Source organism: Pelodiscus sinensis, chromosome 26 (genome assembly GCF_049634645.1).
Source record: "Pelodiscus sinensis isolate JC-2024 chromosome 26, ASM4963464v1, whole genome shotgun sequence".
NCBI classification, from domain to species: Eukaryota; Metazoa; Chordata; order Testudines; family Trionychidae; genus Pelodiscus; species Pelodiscus sinensis.
In genome coordinates this window covers 8,759,761-8,779,211 of record NC_134736.1, presented here as the reverse complement: position 1 = coordinate 8,779,211, position 19,451 = coordinate 8,759,761, and the positions used below count along the sequence as shown (strand labels likewise).

At 50.7% G+C, this 19,451-nt stretch overlaps 1 protein-coding gene across 1 annotated transcript in view; it reads right to left on the bottom strand.

Annotated features, from left to right (window-relative positions):
* The window catches only part of DCPS (decapping enzyme, scavenger), a 69,352-nt gene that overhangs the window by 49,141 nt on the left and 760 nt on the right, over nucleotides 1-19,451 (bottom strand). Inside the window, exon 2 of the mRNA XM_075909294.1 lies at nucleotides 3,929-4,097. Within this exon, the coding sequence (XP_075765409.1) occupies nucleotides 3,929-4,097 (169 nt within the window). The remainder of the gene's footprint in view (nucleotides 1-3,928; nucleotides 4,098-19,451) is intronic.

Below are 19,451 nucleotides of genomic sequence, written 5' to 3'. Positions count from 1 at the left end.
TCTTTTTCCCACAGGCCACAATTTTATTTTCAAATCAAGGGGCTTTCATCAAGATTGGTAAGTGAGGGGCATGAATTTCAGTAATATGACTGAGAGTTAACTTAAAAGATCTGGTTGGGCTTTTTTTCCCCAAAATATATTTGTGGACCACTAAATACAAGGTCCTGTGCCTGATATAAATCTAGATGATAAAGTTATATGCTGCTGTAGCAAGTTGGTAAAAAAGAAATCAAACACTAGTACCTAAGGTTTCTCATTACTCAGTACTATTACTATGGAAAGAGATTCTGGGATTCTAATGCAACAATGCCACCTTGTGGAAATCCCTGCATTTCGTTTTCACCCAGTCAAATCCAAAGCAGTGCCAAACAATGGCAAGTCATAAAGCAAGATTCCTTTGAATTACTGAATCATAATTGTGCAAAGGATCTAATGCATTCAGCAACCTCACTAATGCTCTTGCTATGTCGGACAACAAGAACAATCACCTTAGCATATTTCTTGAAGTGAACTAAGGCATTTTCCTATGATTAGGATGTGATATCATAGTAAGGGAAAAGCTTCCTATTTATAGCCATCTGCTGAGTGGTTTTACATGGTTAATGGCTTGATCCAAAACTGGACAGCATATGTTTGGTCCTAGTCAGTGTAAGAGAAGGAAGTTGTGGCTTTAAAATCAGTACCTTTGACATAAGATCAGAGATGTTTCTTCCAAATCTGGTGGCAAGCCTTCCCATAGTAACAAAGGAGGGAGAAAAACAGAGGAGGCAGTAAGAAACTCCACCTCCAAGCCACTGAACCTGGGAATGATGATGAGTTGCATTCGCTATAAACAAGTTCAGTGTAAATCTCAGTTCTGTACCGGATGCCTAGATACTACACCAAAAATAGATAGACTGGTGCCTTACTGATTAGGCTAGTGCAAATTCCTCCACCTAGCCACTCACTACACTAATCTTTCCCTCCCTCCCTAAGAAAAACCACAGCTATCTGGAGATGGTGAGATTCCTGACCCAGTACATCTGACTATTAACCAGTTACTGTTTGTAGCTTGTTCTGCATGAAAGAGTGAAATCAATACAAAGCAGACTAAAAGGAAGATAAGTCCATGTGCCCCAGACATTTGAGGTTATACACATCTGTAGTCCCATTGCTGGCACATGACTTGCCTGTCCTACAAGAAAGTGTTAGCCCAACAAAAAGAAAACATGAGATGATGTCTTAGAATGAGAGGAGGCTGTCACAGGAAATGTTATTGATTCCACAATGGTCATTTCCAAACACTTACTGCAGGACAAAGAACTCAAGATTGTGTACAAATGAGAGAGAATGGATAACTATGCACATTCTTTTTTGGTGCCATCTCTCCTCCCTCTTTTTTCTCCTCCCTCTTTTTTCCATCCCTTCCAGGTTTGTTGCTATCTGTTAAATCAAAGTGGGGATTACAGGCAGTCCCCGACTTATGCGGATCCGACTTATGTCGGATCCGCACTTACGAACGGGGCTTTTCTCGCCCCGGAGCTCACGGGCGGCGGGTCGCCACCCGTGTCCTCCGGGGCGAGAAAAGCTTCTCCCGGTCTCCCTGGTCTGCTGGGGGGGTCCAGCAAAGCCGCTGGACCCCCCCAGCAGACCAGGAACACCAGAGCAAAGCCGCCGCAGGCGGTGGCTTTGCTCCCGGGCAAACGAGCAAAGCCGCTCAGGCGGTGGCTTTGCTCTGGTGTCCCTGGTCTGCTGGGGGGGTCCAGCGGCTTTGCTGGACCCCCCCAGCAGCCCAGCGGGACAGGAGCAAAGCCGCGGAGCACGCCCTCAGCGGGACAGCCCAAGCGCGCCCGGGCTGTCCCGCTGCGGGTGTGCTCCAAGGCTTTGCTCTCCGTCTCCCTGGTCTGCAGGCAGACGGGGAGCAAAGCCTTGGAGCACACCCGCAGCGGGACAGAGAGGCCTGTCCCGCTGCGGGCGTGCTCCGCGGCTTAGCTCCCCGTCTCCCTGGTCTGACCAGCAGACCAGGGAGATGGGGAGCAAAGCCTCGGAGCACGCCAGCAGTGGAACAGCCGTGGCGTGCCTGGACTGTCCTGCTGCCTGCGTGCTCCAAGGCTTTGCTCCGGGTGTCCCAGGTCAGCAGACCAGGGAGATGGAGCAAAGCCGTGGAGGACTTGGGTGTCCCGCCACCCCCGTCTCCCTGGTCTGCTGGGGGGGGGGGGGGCGCTGCAGCTAGTGCCCCCCCCAGCAGACCAGGCTTTTCTTGCCTACCCCTGGGGTAGAGCAGCTGGGGGCTGCCGGGTTGGTCCTGCAGCGCCGCTCCGGACCAACCCGGCAGTACCCCAGCTGCTCTGCTCCAGGCGTCCTGATTCAGCCGCTGCTGAAACTGACCAGCAGCGGCTGAATCAGGACGCCTGGGGCAGAGCAGCTGGGGTGCTGCTGGGTTGGTCCAGTAGCGCCGAGGAGCCGCGCTACTGGAGCAACCCAGCAGCACCCCAGCTGCTCTGCCCCAGGTGTCCCCAAGTCAGCCGCTGCTGAAACTGACCAGCGGCTGACTACAGGAAGCCAGAGGCAGAGTTGCTCTGCCCCAGGCTTCCTGGAATCAGCCGCTGATCAGTTTCAGCAGCAGATGACTTGGGGACGCCTGGGTTTCTTAAGTTGAATCTGTATGTAAGTCAGAACTGGCATCCAGATTCAGCCGCGGTTGAAACTGATCAGTTTCAGCAGTGGCTGACGCCAGTTCCGACTTACATACAGATTCAACTTAAGAACAAACCTACAGTCCCTATCTTGTACGTAACCCGGGGACTGCCTGTACACAGAATCAAAAGAACCAGCATAAAGGGTTTTTTTTTTGAGCATGGATGCAAGGAATTCTCCAAAAATACTAATAGTTTGCATTTCTATATGGGCTTCTAAAAATGACCTCAAAGTACCCATAAGAAGTGGACAAGTGCCATTAGCCCCATTTACAAGTAGGGAAACTGAGGCATGGGACAGTACGGTAGCTCATCTAAGGTCACAGAGTAAAGAATGCTCAGTAGAACTCCGATTCCTGGCTCCAAATTCCCTGCTCTACCTATTAGAGTTTGTTGCCCCCTTGAACAAGGTAATTAATTAGAATAATCCAGTGTGAAAGTCAGTGTCTACAGAACTGGCATTCTAATGAACTACAAACAACAAGCATTCTTCTATGTTCCCCCTCTACATGCCTGGCGTTTTGATAGGGTTTTTTATCCTTAGATCTCAGAGCATTTCCAAGCAGAGGCCACTATTTAGCCCAGTACTCACCTGGCAGATGTTTGTTGCCTTGAGGGAAGTGATAATGTTTCTGCAGGATGCATGTCCATTGACTGAGCTATACAAATGTGTTGATTTGTGGGGACACACACACACACACACACTCTCTCTCTCTCTCTCCCCCCCCCCCTCAACAGGCCTTCCAAAGAAAGGAAATTCGTCCTACTAGGGCAGAATGGGCATCCGATGGCACCCACAGCAGCTGTTTGCCCCAGACAGTAGCTTAAAGGCCACTCTGGAGAGGAAGAGCAGTTTGGGGACAGAAGTGAGTGCATTGGGATTAACCCTTGATGTTACTGGCGAACGTGCAGTGACATTTTACTTTCTCCAGTACAACCAGAAGGAACAGCTCAGCAGAAAGATGGCATCTGCAACCATGCAAGATCCCCCACATTCCCAGCATTGTGGGACTTGGACTCATGACATAGAGTCAGAGCTCTATCAGTTCCGCCACATGGTTAACTCCAGGGTGAGCTAGCATGCTGGGTCTCTTCTCCTCACCACAACACAGCAATAACAATGGACCACTCTCCTGAAACACACACTATACTGACTAAGGCAAAGGGAGTCCACGCTGCATACCAGGCACCATGGTCCTTTATGTTTGCCACCAGCAGGCATAGGAAAGTCTAGACACATTTTGTCTACTTACCGCTCAGCTGCGGAGGTGGGTACAGGTGGTAGGTACTGTAGATATCATTGGACATCTGGAGCTGCAACTTTGTGTGTTTCTTCAGCAGATCGGGGATGCTCTCCTCCTGGAAGGGAGTCTTCTCCAGGATCACTACAGCATCTTCTGCATCGCCGGAGGCTCCATTCACCTAGCGTTAGAAGTCACTATCAGCCTGCAAACAAACTTATTCTAGCTCAGCAATTATATATTTCCCCTCCCCCACCACTACAGTAGCCACACTGCTTCCTAGCTTTAGCCGCTTCCCATCAGGAGGGTAGAGAGCATGCTGGCTAACAGTCAGTAGCAAACTTGCCTCTGGCCATTTAACCTCCATGCTTGTAGATACTATTCTTCAGTCTGCAGACAGTATGAGGGCTATGTAAGGGAGAGAAGCAGAGGCTGCAATAGACTGGCAATACCCTGTAATATCCCGACTGAACATTACTGGTGTAAATTAAGCCTTACTGATGTCAGGTTAATAACCCAGGGGTACAGTGTTTTGGAAATGTAAAGATGTATGTGACACAGTATGGAATTTTATTTTGCATTGATCCTATCTTCTTGCTATCTCAGGAGGTACAAAGGGGCTTTCTTTTTTTCTTTTTTTTATCCTTGTGTGCACTGCGGATTTCCCTAGGATCCTTGTGGTGAGCTGGATGTAAATTTTCCCTCTCCCAAGCCAACCTTCTGAAGTTTTACCCTGGAGGGAAGAGACTCTTTGTTTGCTACTATCAGCTTCTAGAGCCTCCAGGACAAAGACCCCGAGCTATAGAAAAGGTTGGACTGGACATGTCATGAGTGTGCTTGGTCTGAGCTGAATCTGAAAGATGAACTGGTAACCCTAAGGACTTGCCTAAGAGAAGGTGACAGGATTTATCCCACCGTAACCCGTGGGAGAGTTGGGATGAACTCTGGTAAGCTTCTTTGCAACTGTACAGGTTCTTTCATTGTTTTCAAATGTTTTCTCTAACACCTTTTACCTGAAGAATAAAGTAGACCTGCTTAGAAAATGTTTGTGGTAACCTATAGCCGGAGGAATCACTTTGTGATCAGTTTCTGAGGAGAAAGCCAGCGGGTGTGCTTGGGCAGCCTGCCTCTGCTGGACATAACACTGACAAGGCAGAGAACTATAATGCCTAGGAATACCTCAGTCAGAAGGGAGAGAGAGACGTGGGTCTCCAGCCAAGACAGACAACAGCTTGGGAGCTGGAAGCCTGAGAGCAGGTGTCATGGCTGGACCATTGAGTGTAAGTGCAGGTGCAGCCACCCTGAACTGTGACAGAAGCATCAGTATGTAAGTTATTCACCCGTACACCCATTTACAAGAGTCTAATTTGACCCACTGACACCTGGTGCCTGAATTTGGCCCCAGAACGTAAACTCTAGTCCTCTCTCGTAAAGGATTTATTCATCCAAGATAAACATGCTGCTTTGAAATGATGAGACACTTTGTAATTTCCTGACACTTCGTCATCTGCTTCAGCTCTCTCGAAAGTGGATTTTCTGCAGACAATAAGAACTAACTCAATAGTATACCACGCTTTTATGCTGAGTTGCGAGCTACAGCCAGACTTTTCCAGACTGGTGTATGGCTTTTAAAAGCTGAATTAAAAGAGTACTTACAAATTTCCCATTTTATGGGCCCTGAGTGGCAAGTCCATCCATCTTATTTACAGCATTTGAGTTAACAGCTAGTTTGCAATTCAATTACACTTTAAACATGAAAAGCTCATCTCCAGGCCAAAAGCAATAGATATGCTAATAAGAAAAATAATCTAAGGCTTTAGATAGGTTTCCAATGCTTTGTTACCGAGACCAATTGCCATCACCCTACTCCAACATCTCCCTGCCTCACAGCACAGTAAACTGGATTTGGATAGCACCAGACTTAAAATTGTTGAGCCTCTCTAACATGCTTAAACTTACTTTCAAAAAAGTCTCTCTCAATGGAATGGCATTTTAATAAGCCTAGTTTAATAGGGCTATTCTTTAAAAACATATTAACCTCCCTCCCTCCAGTTGGTTTTGAAGTCTGACACTAGTCAAAGGCAGGGACTCTTCAGGATGCTAAAAAGCTAAAGCTTGTTTGAAGATCTGGGGCCAGGCTTCTGGATTTTGCCAGATGGAATCTCAGGTGTACATACAGCTGGCTTTGTGCCACTGGGGGCATGCAGAACACATGGACTTGCTTCTATAAATCTGAGCTGTTTGGGACTTTGCACCTCTCAGCCTCAGATTTTAATCATAATTTGTTGGGCAAAAGTCAACATGGTTTCTGTAAAGGGAAATCATGTCTTACTAATCTATTGGGCTACATCTAGACTGGGCATGATTTTCCGCAAATACTTTTAACGGAAAAGTTTTCCATTAAAAGCATTTGCGGAAAAGAGCATCTAGATTGGCACGGACGCTTTTCCGCAAAAGCACTTTTTGCGGAAAAGCATCCGTGCCAATTTAAACACGCTTTTGCGCAAAAAAGCCCCGATCGCCATTTTCGCTATCGGGGCTTTTTTGCGCAAAACAAATCTGAGCTGTCTACACTGGCCCTTTTGCGCAAAAGCTTTTGTGCAAAAGGACTTTTGCCCGAATAGGAGCAGCATAGTATTTCCGCAAGAAGCATTAATTTCTTACATGAGATTGTCAGTGTTCTTGCAGAAATTCAAGTGGCCAGTGTAGACAGCTGGCAAGTTTTTGCGGAAAAACTTGCCAGTCTAGACACAGCCTTAAGAGTTCTTTGAAGGGGTCAATAAACATGTGGACCAGGGGGATCCAGTAGATACAGTGTACTTGGATTTCCAGAAAGCCTTTGACAAGGTCACTCACCAAAGGCTTTTACGTAAAATAAGTTGTCATGGAATAAGAGGGAAGATCCTTTCATGGACTGAGAACTGGTTAAAAGACAGGAAATAAATGGTAAATTTTCAGAATGGAGAGGGGTAACTAATGGTGTTCCCCAAGGGTCAGTCCTAAGACTGATCCTATTCAACATATTAATAAATGATCTGGAAAAAGGGGTAAACAGTGAGGTGGCAAAGTTTGTAGATGATACTAAACTGCTCAAGGTAGTTAAGACCAAAGCAGACTGTGAAGAACTTCAAAAAGATCTCACCAAACTAAAGTGACTGGGCAACAAAATGGCAAATGAAATTTAATGTGGATAAATGTAAAGTAATGCACATTGGGAAAAATAACCCCAACTATACATATGGGGGCTAATTTAGCTACAACTAATCAGGAAAGAGATCTTGGAGTCATCGTGGATAGTTCTCTAAAGACATCCACACAGTGTGCAGCGGCAGTCAAAAAAGCAAACAGGATGTGAGGCATCATTAAAAAAGGGATAGAAAATAAGACAGAGAATATCTTACTGCCCTTATATAATTCCATGGTACACCCACATCTGGAATACGGTGTACAGATGTGGTCGTCTCATCTCAAAAAAGATATACTGGCATTAGAAAAGGTTAAGAGAAGGGCAACTAAAATGATTAGGGGTTTGGAATGGATCCCATAGGAGGAGAGATTAAAGAGACTTGGACTTTTCAGCTTGGAAAAGAGGAGACTGAGGGGTGATAGGATAGAGGTATATAAAATCATGAGTGGTGTGGAGAAAGTGAATAAGGAAAAGCTTTTTACTTATTTACTTATTCCCATAATATAAGAACTAGGGTTCACCAAATGAAATTAATGGGCAGCAGGTTTAAAACAAATAAAAGGAAGTTCAAATTCACAGTGTATAGTCAATCTGTGGAACTCCTTGCCTGAGGAGGCTGTGAAGGCTAGGACTATAAACAGGGTTTAAAAGAGAACTAGATAAATTCATGGAGGTTAAGTCCATAAATGGCTATTAGCCAGTCTGGGTAAGGAATGGTGTCCCCAGCCTCTGTTTGTTTGTCAGAGGGTGGAGATGGATGGCAGAAGAGAGATCACTTGATCATTACCTGTTTGATTCACTCCCTGTGGGGCACCTGGCATTGGCCACTGTCGGCAGACAAGGTACTGGGCTGAATGGACCTTTGGTCTGACCCAGTATGGCCGTTCTTATGAAAAGGAAAGCTGTTTGGTGACAAGGAGGGGGTTGCTGGGGGTAGGGGTATAAACATCCAATAGACAAATTCAGCACCCTAAAAGCCAACACCATAGGTAGGCTCTTCAAAGATTGGGATTAAAATGGTTCATAAAGCTAAACTCCTCTTGTACTCTTATGGGAGGGTCCCTTCAGGTAAAGAGGGAGGTAAACTGGGTCAGATGAAACAGCAACTATAGAAACTAACACTGCTCTTGCTTGTACTCAACATGTTGTGTGGATGCACGTCATAGTTGTCAGTCCTAGTACTAAAGTACTAGTTTAGTAAAGAGAGACATAACGAGCTAACTAGATGCAACCCAAGCACTAGTCGCTTGCCACTAACAACACTGAATGGGAGAGCGCACTTAACTGGGTAAATAGCACAATGAATTTCAGGCCTGGAGGATACAATTAGGTTGAAGCAGAGACAGGCAACTGTCAAGATGGTGGGTTTTTCACAGAAGAGTTTCTTGGAGTGGTTCAGAGAGGGGCTGGGCAATTTGTGCATCTCTTTCCACACTCCACATTGCTTAGAGAGGATCATGTAACAATCCACAGGAGCAAGGAAGTGGGAAACACCCAGCCACAAAGAACATACACCCGCTGGCCCTCTGTGGAAGAAAACCATTCCACCTGACTTGTAACCTTATTCTAGCAGGCTTCATCAGTCTTTTCAGAAAAAAAAGGATCCATAGCCACCTGGTAAGAGATAGACCTGTTATATGTATTATTGTTGTCCTTGCGCAATCGTCACCCAAAAAAAAAAAAGTTACCTAAATTCGTTTCTGAAAGTGAGACATGGCTGCTCTTTGAAAGCATTACCCCTTATTTACATAGCACCTACCATTTAATGAGTTACATAACAGTCAGACAGAATCCAATATCACTCTCCAGTCTTTTCTCCCTGCTGTACTCGTGGATCTCTCTACAATCTAGATATGTCAGCAGGTGGCATGCCTGCACTGCTCCAGAACAAAAGCCACACATGCTACTCCTTGCTTTGGCTGGAGTTAACAAACCTAACTCAAAATAAAAACTCCGGGTCAAGCTTGCATTCAGGCTGGGTTGTTCCCAAGGGTACTTTACAGCTTCTTAGCCCTAAATCTCACTGCCCAGAAAAGGGATGTAAAATGTCGATTATTTGGCTAATCGAATAGTCAATGCAATCTGGGCACCTCCGCCAGCCTCAGGGCTGTTGCTACATTTCAAAGGTGAAAGCGCTGTGGGGAGCACTGGGCCAGTGGGGGACTCAAGCAGTCGAACTCTGGGCTGCACAAGGTGTTTCAAAGCAGCAGACACCGGGCTCCACATGGCGCTGCCGCTTTGAAACGCCACGTACAGCCTGGGCCAGCTGAGGACTCTGAGCTGTCCCTGGGCTGCACACAGCATTTCAAAGCATGGAACCGAGGGTCTGGCCCCAGTTGCTGCCACTTTGAAGCACCCCTTCCTCTCCCCCCAAACCTTCACTGCCTCTTTCTGACAGAGGCAGTAAGGGGCGGGGGAGCAACTAGTCAACTAGCATGTCGACTATCTGGTAAGCATTTGCTTATTGGACAGTTGACTAGTCGATCACATCCCTAGCCCAGGTGGCTTTTCCAGCCTCCCTTAAATCCAGGCAGGAGTTAACAAGCTACACCTGGCCCAAGGAGTCAGCAGGAATCAGGCAGCATTTCCTTTCCAGCTTCAACTGCTACTAATAGGAAGGGTTAACAGAAGAGCTCTGCCGTCCTGTAACACTTTCCCCTCCCCACTGAAGATGCACTAAGGAAGCCAAAACTGTTTTACCTTCTTTTTGACCAATTCTGACTCTTTGCCTGCCTCTAATTTCACATTCAGAGCACTATATCATTGCCCCCCAAATTAACAATTTGTAAATAACGATAAAACTCCCTTTTGGGGGCAGTTTTCCTTACCCTGCAGTTTAAAACTAGGAGTTTTAAAAGGCTGTGGAGAAAATTAAAACAAGAATGAGAAGGACTGACAATGACTTTCCTGCTACGCTAGCACAATCTCCTGTGAACCTAGTGCGATACAGTAGCAAGACAGATAGCCTCAGAGGACTCACAAATGGGAGATTGCTTTTTGGCTGGTTTTGAAACTTGTTTTTCTTCAGGGTTCAGTTACTTTGTAAAGAAATTACAAAAGGAGCAGCCAGGGGATTGTGGTAGGATATCTGTATGCCGCTCTGCAGTTCAGTTATTGGAATTAGTTATGTTTGAGTCTGCTCATGCTGAAAATCTTAAGCATCATCTCAACAGTGGCTAGATATCAGACAGACTTCACACAGAAACATTTACTATATGCAGAGAGCTGTGCGTGCGTTCACAATTATTTTACAAAATACTTAAAACTCCGCAACTCCTAGGAATAGCTCTAGGTCAAATCAGCAGTCATATGAAGGGTGGTATAAATGGAAGAAACAGCATAACTAGCACCAGCTCGACATTCGGAGGGTATGCAAAACAAGTGTGGCATGCATCCTGAAGGGATGGTCAGCAGGAAAACGAGCAGAAACAACACTGGGATGGAATAGGAAAAAGCAGCCTCTTTCTCACCCACGAACTGTCCCCAGCACTCCTGGGGCTAGTCATTCCTGGTGTAAGCAGGTGCACAATCCCTTGCGACTTCAATGGGAAATATACCTGTTCGCAGCAGGGCTGAATTTGAATCGCTGTAAGTACACACCTAGAGCCCAAATGTCACCTCTCATACCAGTGCTGGGCAGGAATAACTCCACTGAGGATGATGGAATCACTGAGGGCATGTCTACACTACAAAGTTAATTCGAACTAATGGATGTTAGTTCGAATTAACTTTCATAGGCGCTACACTAGTGCTCCGCTAGTTCGAACTTAATTCGAACTAGCGGAGCGCTTAGTTCGAACTAGGTAAACCTCATTCCATGAGGACTAAGCCTAGTTCGAACTTACTAGTTCGAATTAAGGGGTGTGTAGCCCCTTAATTCAAACTAGTGGGAGGCTAGCCCTCCCCAGCTTTCCCTGGTGGCCACTCTGGCCAACACCAGGGAACCTCTATTGCCCCCCTCCCGGCCCCGGACCCCTTAAAGGGGCATGGGCTGGCTACGGTGCCCGTGCCAGGTGCAAGCCTGCCAGCACCCAGCTAGCAGACCCTGCAACTGGCACGGTTCGAGCCAGCCACCCGATGCCCCCCAGCCCTCCCCCGCTTCCCGGGACCAGGCTGGTGGCTCCCGGGAGCTTGCCCGGGACCGCAAGAGGCGGGCACCCGCCTGGACTAGTGCGGACATCGTGGACCTTGTCCATGACCTCTGCACTAGGCACAGGAAAGTGGTCATCTAGGGCAGGAGAGCTGCCAGCCTGGTCACCCAGGAGCAGGTGTGCATGAAAATCAAGGTGGTCCACTGAGACCCCCGACCCTGAGCCCTGAGCTTACAATGGCCGTACTGGGTCAGACCAAAGGTCCATCTAGCCCAGTAGCCTGTCTGCCGACAGTGGCCAACCCTAGACAGTGACCAAGCCATTTGTCTCGTGCCATCCCTCTCCAGCCTTCCACAAACTTTGGGCAGGGACACCACTCCTACCCCCTGGCTAATACCACTTCATGGACCCAACCTCCATCACTTTATCTCACTTCCCTTTAAACTCTGTTCTAGTTCCAGCCTTCACAGCCTCCTGCAGCAAGGAGTTCCACAGGTTGACTCTCTGCTTTGTGAAGAACAACTTTCTGTTACTAGTTTGAAGCCTGCTATCCATTCCTTTCCTTTGGTGTCCTTTAGTCCTTCTATTATGGGACCTAATGAAGAACTATTCTTTATGCACCCTCTCCACCCCACTCATGCTTTTATAGACCTCTATCCTATCCCCCCCTCAGTCTCCTCTTTTCTAAACTGAAAAGTCCCAGTCTCTTTAGCCTCTCTTCATCTGGGACCTGTTCCAAACCTCTGATCATTTTAGTTACCCTCCCCTCTCCCACCCTCTCTCTTCCCCTCTCCAACCTCCTTTTCCCAGTCTCCCCGAGTTTTGTTCAATAAAGAGAGATTCTATTTTTGACCACACGTTTTCTTTATTTTGTACATCAGGAAGGGGGGCTAGGGAGGGGTAAGTGGAAGGAGGTGAGGGAGGAATGGGGTACGAGCCCCCGATGGGGAGGACTGGGCTGGCTCTGCAGGCTTCTGGAGGTGGAAGCTCTGCAGCCCCCCAATTGGCCCCTCTCCCCAGATGTCAGCCTGCGGCAAGTGCAGCCGGGCTGATGGCCGAGTGCTGTGTGATGTGCCCAGTGTGGGCACTCAGGGCACTCCAAGCCAGGACTGCTTTGCAAGCGGGGCACCCCTGAGAACTGTCTGTCCGGGGTGGGGGTCGGGTCCCTTTAAGCACAGCCCTCGGCTAGCCTGAGGCAGTAGCTCCACGCTCTAAGTCCTCATCTGATGTCCTGCCGGCACTGCTTCCGGCCATCCTTAACCCTGGTTCAGGGTCCACTTAATGTGGACATGCTAGTTCGAATTAGCAAAACGCTAATTCGAACTAGTTTTTTAGTCTGGATGCGTTAGTTCGAATTAGCTTAGTTCGAATTAACTAATTCGAACTAAGTTAGTTCGAATTAGTGCTGTAGTGTAGACGTACCCTAAGATATAAAAGATATTGAAATGCTGTGCTGAGTCAGTCTAAAGTCAAGTTCATTTCCTCCATTCTCTCCCCCCACCTCTCATCATGTGACTGGACAAACAGGCTACGTCTACATTGGCAAGATTCTGCGCAAATACTTTTATCGCAAGAGTTTTTGTGTTCAAGTATTTGAGCAAGAGAGCGTCTACACTGGCATGTGCTTTTGCGCAAAAGCATCCGTGCCCGTGTAGACACTCTCTTGTGCAAGAAAGCTCGATGGCCATTTTAGCCATCCAGCTTTCTTGTGCAAGAAATTCATGTTGCCTGTCAACACTGGCCTCTTGTGCAAGAACACTTAGGCAAGAGGGCTTATCCCTGAGCAGGAGCGTCATAGTTCTTGCGTAAGAAGCACTGATTTCTTACATTAGAATGTCAGTGTTCTTGCGCAAGAACTCCCCGCCAGTGTAGACAGTGAGAAATGTTGCAGGGGCAGTGTGTGAAGCCTCCGTCCCACCCCCATGCCCAGAGTAGAGCCACATGGTACAGCTAGCCCACCAGCCTGGGAATGCATCAGCCAGCCTGCCTGAGGTTCCTGCAGGGCTGCTGGCTAGGAGCCACCTAGATAAGCGCCTCCCAGCCAGAGCCTGCCTCTAGCACTCCACTTCCCTCCAACTATCTACCCCAGGTAACCACCCAAACCCTCTGTACCCCTCCCCACCCTTTCTCCCAGGTCACAGCTCCCTCCCAGACCCTGCCCCCCTCCTAGAGCCCCTCCCCTAGGCCAGAATCCTCTCCTGCATCCCTCCTGGACCCTGCCCCCCAAACCTCTGCCCCAGGTCACAACCCCCTCCTTCACCCAAAGTCCCTCTCCGACCCCACACCCCCTCCTGCACCCCAGTCCCCTACCTCAAGTTCCCTTCTGCACCCAATCTCCATCCCAGACCCTATATCCCTCCCGTAGAAGTGTGGCCCTTGACCATTTGCCAATATCTTGGAGTGGACCCCCATTAAAAATTATTGCCCAACCCAATCTAGTGGCTAGATCAAATGATTGGGAATAGAAACTCTTGGGCTACATCCCCAGATCTGCTGACTTTTTATATGACCATGGCCAGTCATGGCCCCTGCACTCCAGTCTGACCATCTGGAAAACAAGCATGCCTGCTCCCTTGAAGTGTTATAAGGCTCTGTTAAAGCTTGCAAAACACTTTGTGATCCTCGGATAAAATGGTAAGTCATAATTATTACTGCTGAGGCAAGGAGTCCCCAGTCCAACTAACACACTCACAGCTAGTGAGAATGCGCCAACCAGAACGCCTGCCATTTCCTTTTTCTGTCCAAGTCAGTCCACATTCTTTTCCAACCCCAAAGCAGGCACACAGAGCAGTAATAAATCTTTATGAGAGAACAGGCTGATGGGTCTTGCTTCAGCTATGTGTTTCAAGCAAGGAGGTGCTGAAAACATGAGATGGTGCAATCCTGCCCTCTCTGGCTTTGGCCGCGACTCAGCCCCCAAACACAGAACCAGCTGTGTTTTCCTCCTATGGTTTGAAGCCCATGACACTGTTTTTAGTTTTTAAAAAAAACTATTTGCTCCACGCTTCTTACATTCCAGGGACTTACTGGGCATGACAGAGGGATCTGATTTACTTGGATAATTTTAATAATGGAAATTGGATTTAGATCGTCTTAAAAAATGAGACACGCTCATCTGGCACACAGAAGGAATGCAATTTCAGCATGTCACTGTCAAGCAGAAAACGGAGAAGATGGGGAAAATATTAACAGGCATTGTTGGTAATAGCAATGGTAAATTGTAACCCAGTTAAAAAAAAATCTACAGCGTCACAGTATTAAAATACTAAAAACCCATTAGTTCATCTAGCCCATCTTCTGTGGGGGATAAAGGAAAGACTGTACCCTTCAACATGTTTTTAACAACCTAGGCACTGTGGCTCCTATTTATCTTGGGTAATTAAGTGTATGCATTACTTATTTTATCCTTCAGAAAACTGAGTGGGAGAAATCCAAGCTGTGTCTCCTACAAAAACCCCCAAATTCATTTCATATTCGTTGATTTACTGATTTTACTATGTCAATAGCATACAAACCATATACCGATTCTTTTCTCCAGAGGGAGCTGAAGATATCAAAATCTCCCCAACACAAATGAAGCAATGAGAAAAGAACATGATTTCTCTTCTTCAGCTGAAATAACTATGTCAGTTCAAGAGAGAAACAAAAATATAGCTTACAGGTGAGCCGCAAAGTGGAAAGAGTAATTTGTGCCTTTTATGAAGTCTAAAATATGCTCTTGCTTCTACAAATTTTATTTTTTTCCCTCTACCCATGATTTTGGGGATCTCCATTAAGATTTCAGCACTTGTGATGTCATTATTCAGAAGCTGAAAAGCCTTGTCTAAGGCCAGGTGTACATTACAGCCACTACACAGCAATGCTGAAGCTACACCACCATAGCATAGAGATGCTTCTGATCCTGAAGGGATTTTTCCATCAGCACTGTTAATCCACCTTTCTGAGAGGCATGAACGAGGCTGATGGAAGAATTCTTGCATCAGCCTAGTGGTGTCTAAACCTGGGGCTTAGGTTGATATAACTACGGTACACAGGACACAAAATCTGTCCCAGACTCGCAGTACTGAGGTAAGGTACGTTTATCTCTTTAAAGTCTATACCAAGCTGTAGTCTTCCTGCAAACAGAGAAAAGCAAGATCTGATATTTCGTATGTACCAAACAAATAGAAAAGTTTTAAAAAAATAGACATTTTTAAAAAAGAAACTCAAGGTAGTTTTTAAACATGGCTGGGCCAAGGAGCCAGGTCTCCCAGCCGCCCAGTTGTAACTAGCCCAAGTGACCTTACCAAGAGGCAAGAGAAGGGAGGGAGTCCAAAGGAGCTGGAGGCTTGGAACTTTCCCCCCAGGACATGCCAGGGTGAGCACATGGGGGCCCTGCCATGAGAGGTGCCCCTCGCCATTGCTCCCCTGGGCTGAGAGTACAAGGAAGGAATGGGACTTTTACCAGGAAAGATTGTGGGGTAGGACAGCCGCCCCATGCACATAGCCAGGCCATCACCCACACACCAGGGTCAGAGTAACACCTTCCAGTCACCAACTCCCTGCCTTGGTTCAGAGCGATGACACTCCCCATCACCCCCCAATGTAAGGTCAGGGCAGCCTCGCTTGCTCCCCTCGTTATCCTCCCCAGGATCACAGCAGTGGTACTACTGATGTAGGCAACTAGTCAACTACCCAATAAGCAGGCGCTTTATCAGTTAGCATTTTCAACTAGTTGCATCCCCCCACTTCTCTGCACTGAGAAGATGCTGGCTCAGTCCCTGGTCCTGGGTCACTCATTACACAGCATAAACCTCTGCTTCCCTGCTGCCACCCTGCATTACAAGGAACAGGGGAGCCAGCAGTGGGGCATCTTCGCAGGTCCGCTGCCCTGTCCTTTGTAATGCAGAGCAGCAGTGGGGAGGAGGGGTGGAGGGAGGGGAGAGGTTATGCTGGGGCACAGCGCAAGCCAGACTGAGCGCGGTAACTGCCTACCCTCATCGACTAATCAAGTCGTCAATAAAAAAAAAAAATCTATCGACTACTCGACTAGGAAAGTAACTGCATTTAAATATCCTTAAGTGGCGCCCACCGCATCCGTCACTCGCCCCCCTCCGTCGCCATCTCGGATCAGAACACTGGTAGGAGAACCCTTCACCAACCCCCCCCCCCAGACAGATTGTTATCCTCCTGTCACCCCCCCATTACCTAGGTCAGAGTGGTATCCTCCTGTTCCCGCAATCACCTCCCCCCCCCGTCAGAGTGGTATCTGCCTGTTCCCGCAGCCACCTCCCCCCCCCCGTCCGAGTGGTATCTGCCTGTTCCCGCAGCCACCTCCCCCCCCGTCAGAGTGGTATCTGCCTGTTCCCGCAGCCACCTCCCCCCCCCCCGTCAGAGTGGTATCTGCCTGTTCCCGCAGCCACCTCCCCCCCCCGTCAGAGTGGTATCTGCCTGTTCCCGCAGTCACCTCCCCCCCCCCCGTCAGAGTGGTATCTGCCTGTTCCCGCAGCCACCTCCCCCCCCCCCCGTCAGAGTGGTATCTGCCTGTTCCCGCAGCCACCTCCCCCCCCCCCCGTCAGAGTGGTATCTGCCTGTTCCCGCAGCCACCTCCCCCCCCCCGTCAGAGTGGTATCTGCCTGTTCCCGCAGCCACCTCCCCCCCCCCCCCCCGGTCAGAGTGGTATCTGCCTGTTCCCGCAGCCACCTCCCCCCCCCCCCCCCCCGGTCAGAGTAGTATCTTCCTGTTCCAGCAATCACCTCCCCCCGCCCGGTCAGAGTGGTATCTGCCTGTTCCCGCAATCACCTCCCCCCCCCCCGTCAGAGTGGTATCTGCCTATTCCCGCAGCCACCTCCCCCCCCCCGTCAGAGTGGTATCTGCCTGTTCCCGCAGCCACCTCCCCCACCCCCCGGTCAGAGTAGTATCTTCCTGTTCCCGCAATCACCTCCCCCCGCCCGGTCAGAGTGGTATCTGCCTGTTCCCGCAATCACCTCCCCCCCCCTGGTCAGAGTGGTATCTGCCTGTTCCCGCAGTCACCTCCCCGCCCCCCCCGTCAGAGTGGTATCTGCCTGTTCCCGCAGCCACCTCCCCCCCCCCGTCAGAGTGGTATCTGTCTGTTCCCGCAGCCACCTCCCCCCCCCGTCAGAGTGGTATCTGCCTGTTCCCGCAGCCACCTCCCCCCCCGTCAGAGTGGTATCTGCCTGTTCCCGCAGCCACCTCCCCCCCCCCGTCAGAGTGGTATCTGCCTGTTCCCGCAGCCACCTCCCCCCCCCGTCAGAGTGGTATCTGCCTGTTCCCGCAGCCACCTCCCCCCCCCGTCAGAGTGGTATCTGCCTGTTCCCGCAGCCACCTCCCCCCCCCGTCAGAGTGGTATCTGCCTGTTCCCGCAGCCACCTCCCCCCCCGTCAGAGTGGTATCTGCCTGTTCCCGCAGCCACCTCCCCCCCCCGTCAGAGTGGTATCTGCCTGTTCCCGCAGCCACCTCCCCCCCCGTCAGAGTGGTATCTGCCTGTTCCCGCAGCCACCTCCCCCCCCCCCCGTCAGAGTGGTATCTGCCTGTTCCCGCAGCCACCTCCCCCCCCCGTCAGAGTGGTATCTGCCTGTTCCCGCAGCCACCTCCCCCCCCCCGTCAGAGTGGTATCTGCCTGTTCCCGCAGCCACCTCCCCCCCCCGTCAGAGTGGTATCTGCCTGTTCCCGCAGCCACCTCCCCCCCCCCGTCAGAGTGGTATCTGCCTGTTCCCGCAGCCACCTCCCCCCCCGTCAGAGTGGTATCTGCCTGTTCCCGCAATCACCTCCCCCCCCCGTCAGAGTGGTATCTGCCTGTTCCCGCAGCCACCTCCCCCCCCCGTCAGAGTGGTATCTGCCTGTTCCCGCAGCCACCTCCCCCCCCCCGTCAGAGTGGTATCTGCCTGTTCCCGCAGCCACCTCCCCCCCCCGTCAGAGTGGTATCTGCCTGTTCCCGCAGCCACCTCCCCCCCCCCCCCCGTCAGAGTGGTATCTGCCTGTTCCCGCAGCCACCTCCCCCCCCCCCCCGTCAGAGTGGTATCTGCCTGTTCCCGCAGCCACCTCCCCCCCCCGTCAGAGTGGTATCTGCCTGTTCCCGCAGCCACCTCCCCCCCCCCGTCAGAGTGGTATCTGCCTGTTCCCGCAGCCACCTCCCCCCCCCCGTCAGAGTGGTATCTGCCTGTTCCCGCAGCCACCTCCCCCACCCCCCGGTCAGAGTAGTATCTGCCTGTTCCCGCAATCACCTCCCCCCCCGTCAGAGTGGTATCTGCCTGTTCCCGCAGCCACCTCCCCCCCCCCGTCAGAGTGGTATCTGCCTGTTCCCGCAGCCACCTCCCCCCCCCCGTCAGAGTGGTATCTGCCTGTTCCCGCAGCCACCTCCCCCCCCCGTCAGAGTGGTATCTGCCTGTTCCCGCAGCCACCTCCCCCCCCCGTCAGAGTGGTATCTGCCTGTTCCCGCAGCCACCTCCCCCCCCCCCGTCAGAGTGGTATCTGCCTGTTCCCGCAGCCACCTCCCCCCCCCGTCAGAGTGGTATCTGCCTGTTCCCGCAGCCACCTCCCCCCCCGTCAGAGTGGTATCTGCCTGTTCCCGCAGCCACCTCCCCCCCCGTCAGAGTGGTATCTGCCTGTTCCCGCAGCCACCTCCCCCCCCGTCAGAGTGGTATCTGCCTGTTCCCGCAGCCACCTCCCCCCCCCCCGTCAGAGTGGTATCTGCCTGTTCCCGCAGTCACCTCCCCCCCCCGTCAGAGTGGTATCTGCCTGTTCCCGCAGCCACCTCCCCCCCCCCGTCAGAGTGGTATCTGCCTGTTCCCGCAGCCACCTCCCCCCCCCGTCAGAGTGGTATCTGCCTGTTCCCGCAGCCACCTCCCCCCCCCCCGTCAGAGTGGTATCTGCCTGTTCCCGCAGCCACCTCCCCCCCCGTCAGAGTGGTATCTGCCTGTTCCCGCAATCACCTCCCCCCCCCGTCAGAGTGGTATCTGCCTGTTCCCGCAGCCACCTCCCCCCCCCGTCAGAGTGGTATCTGCCTGTTCCCGCAGCCACCTCCCCCCCCCCGTCAGAGTGGTATCTGCCTGTTCCCGCAGCCACCTCCCCCCCCCGTCAGAGTGGTATCTGCCTGTTCCCGCAGCCACCTCCCCCCCCCCGTCAGAGTGGTATCTGCCTGTTCCCGCAGCCACCTCCCCCCCCCCCCGTCAGAGTGGTATCTGCCTGTTCCCGCAGCCACCTCCCCCCCCCCCGTCAGAGTGGTATCTGCCTGTTCCCGCAGCCACCTCCCCCCCCC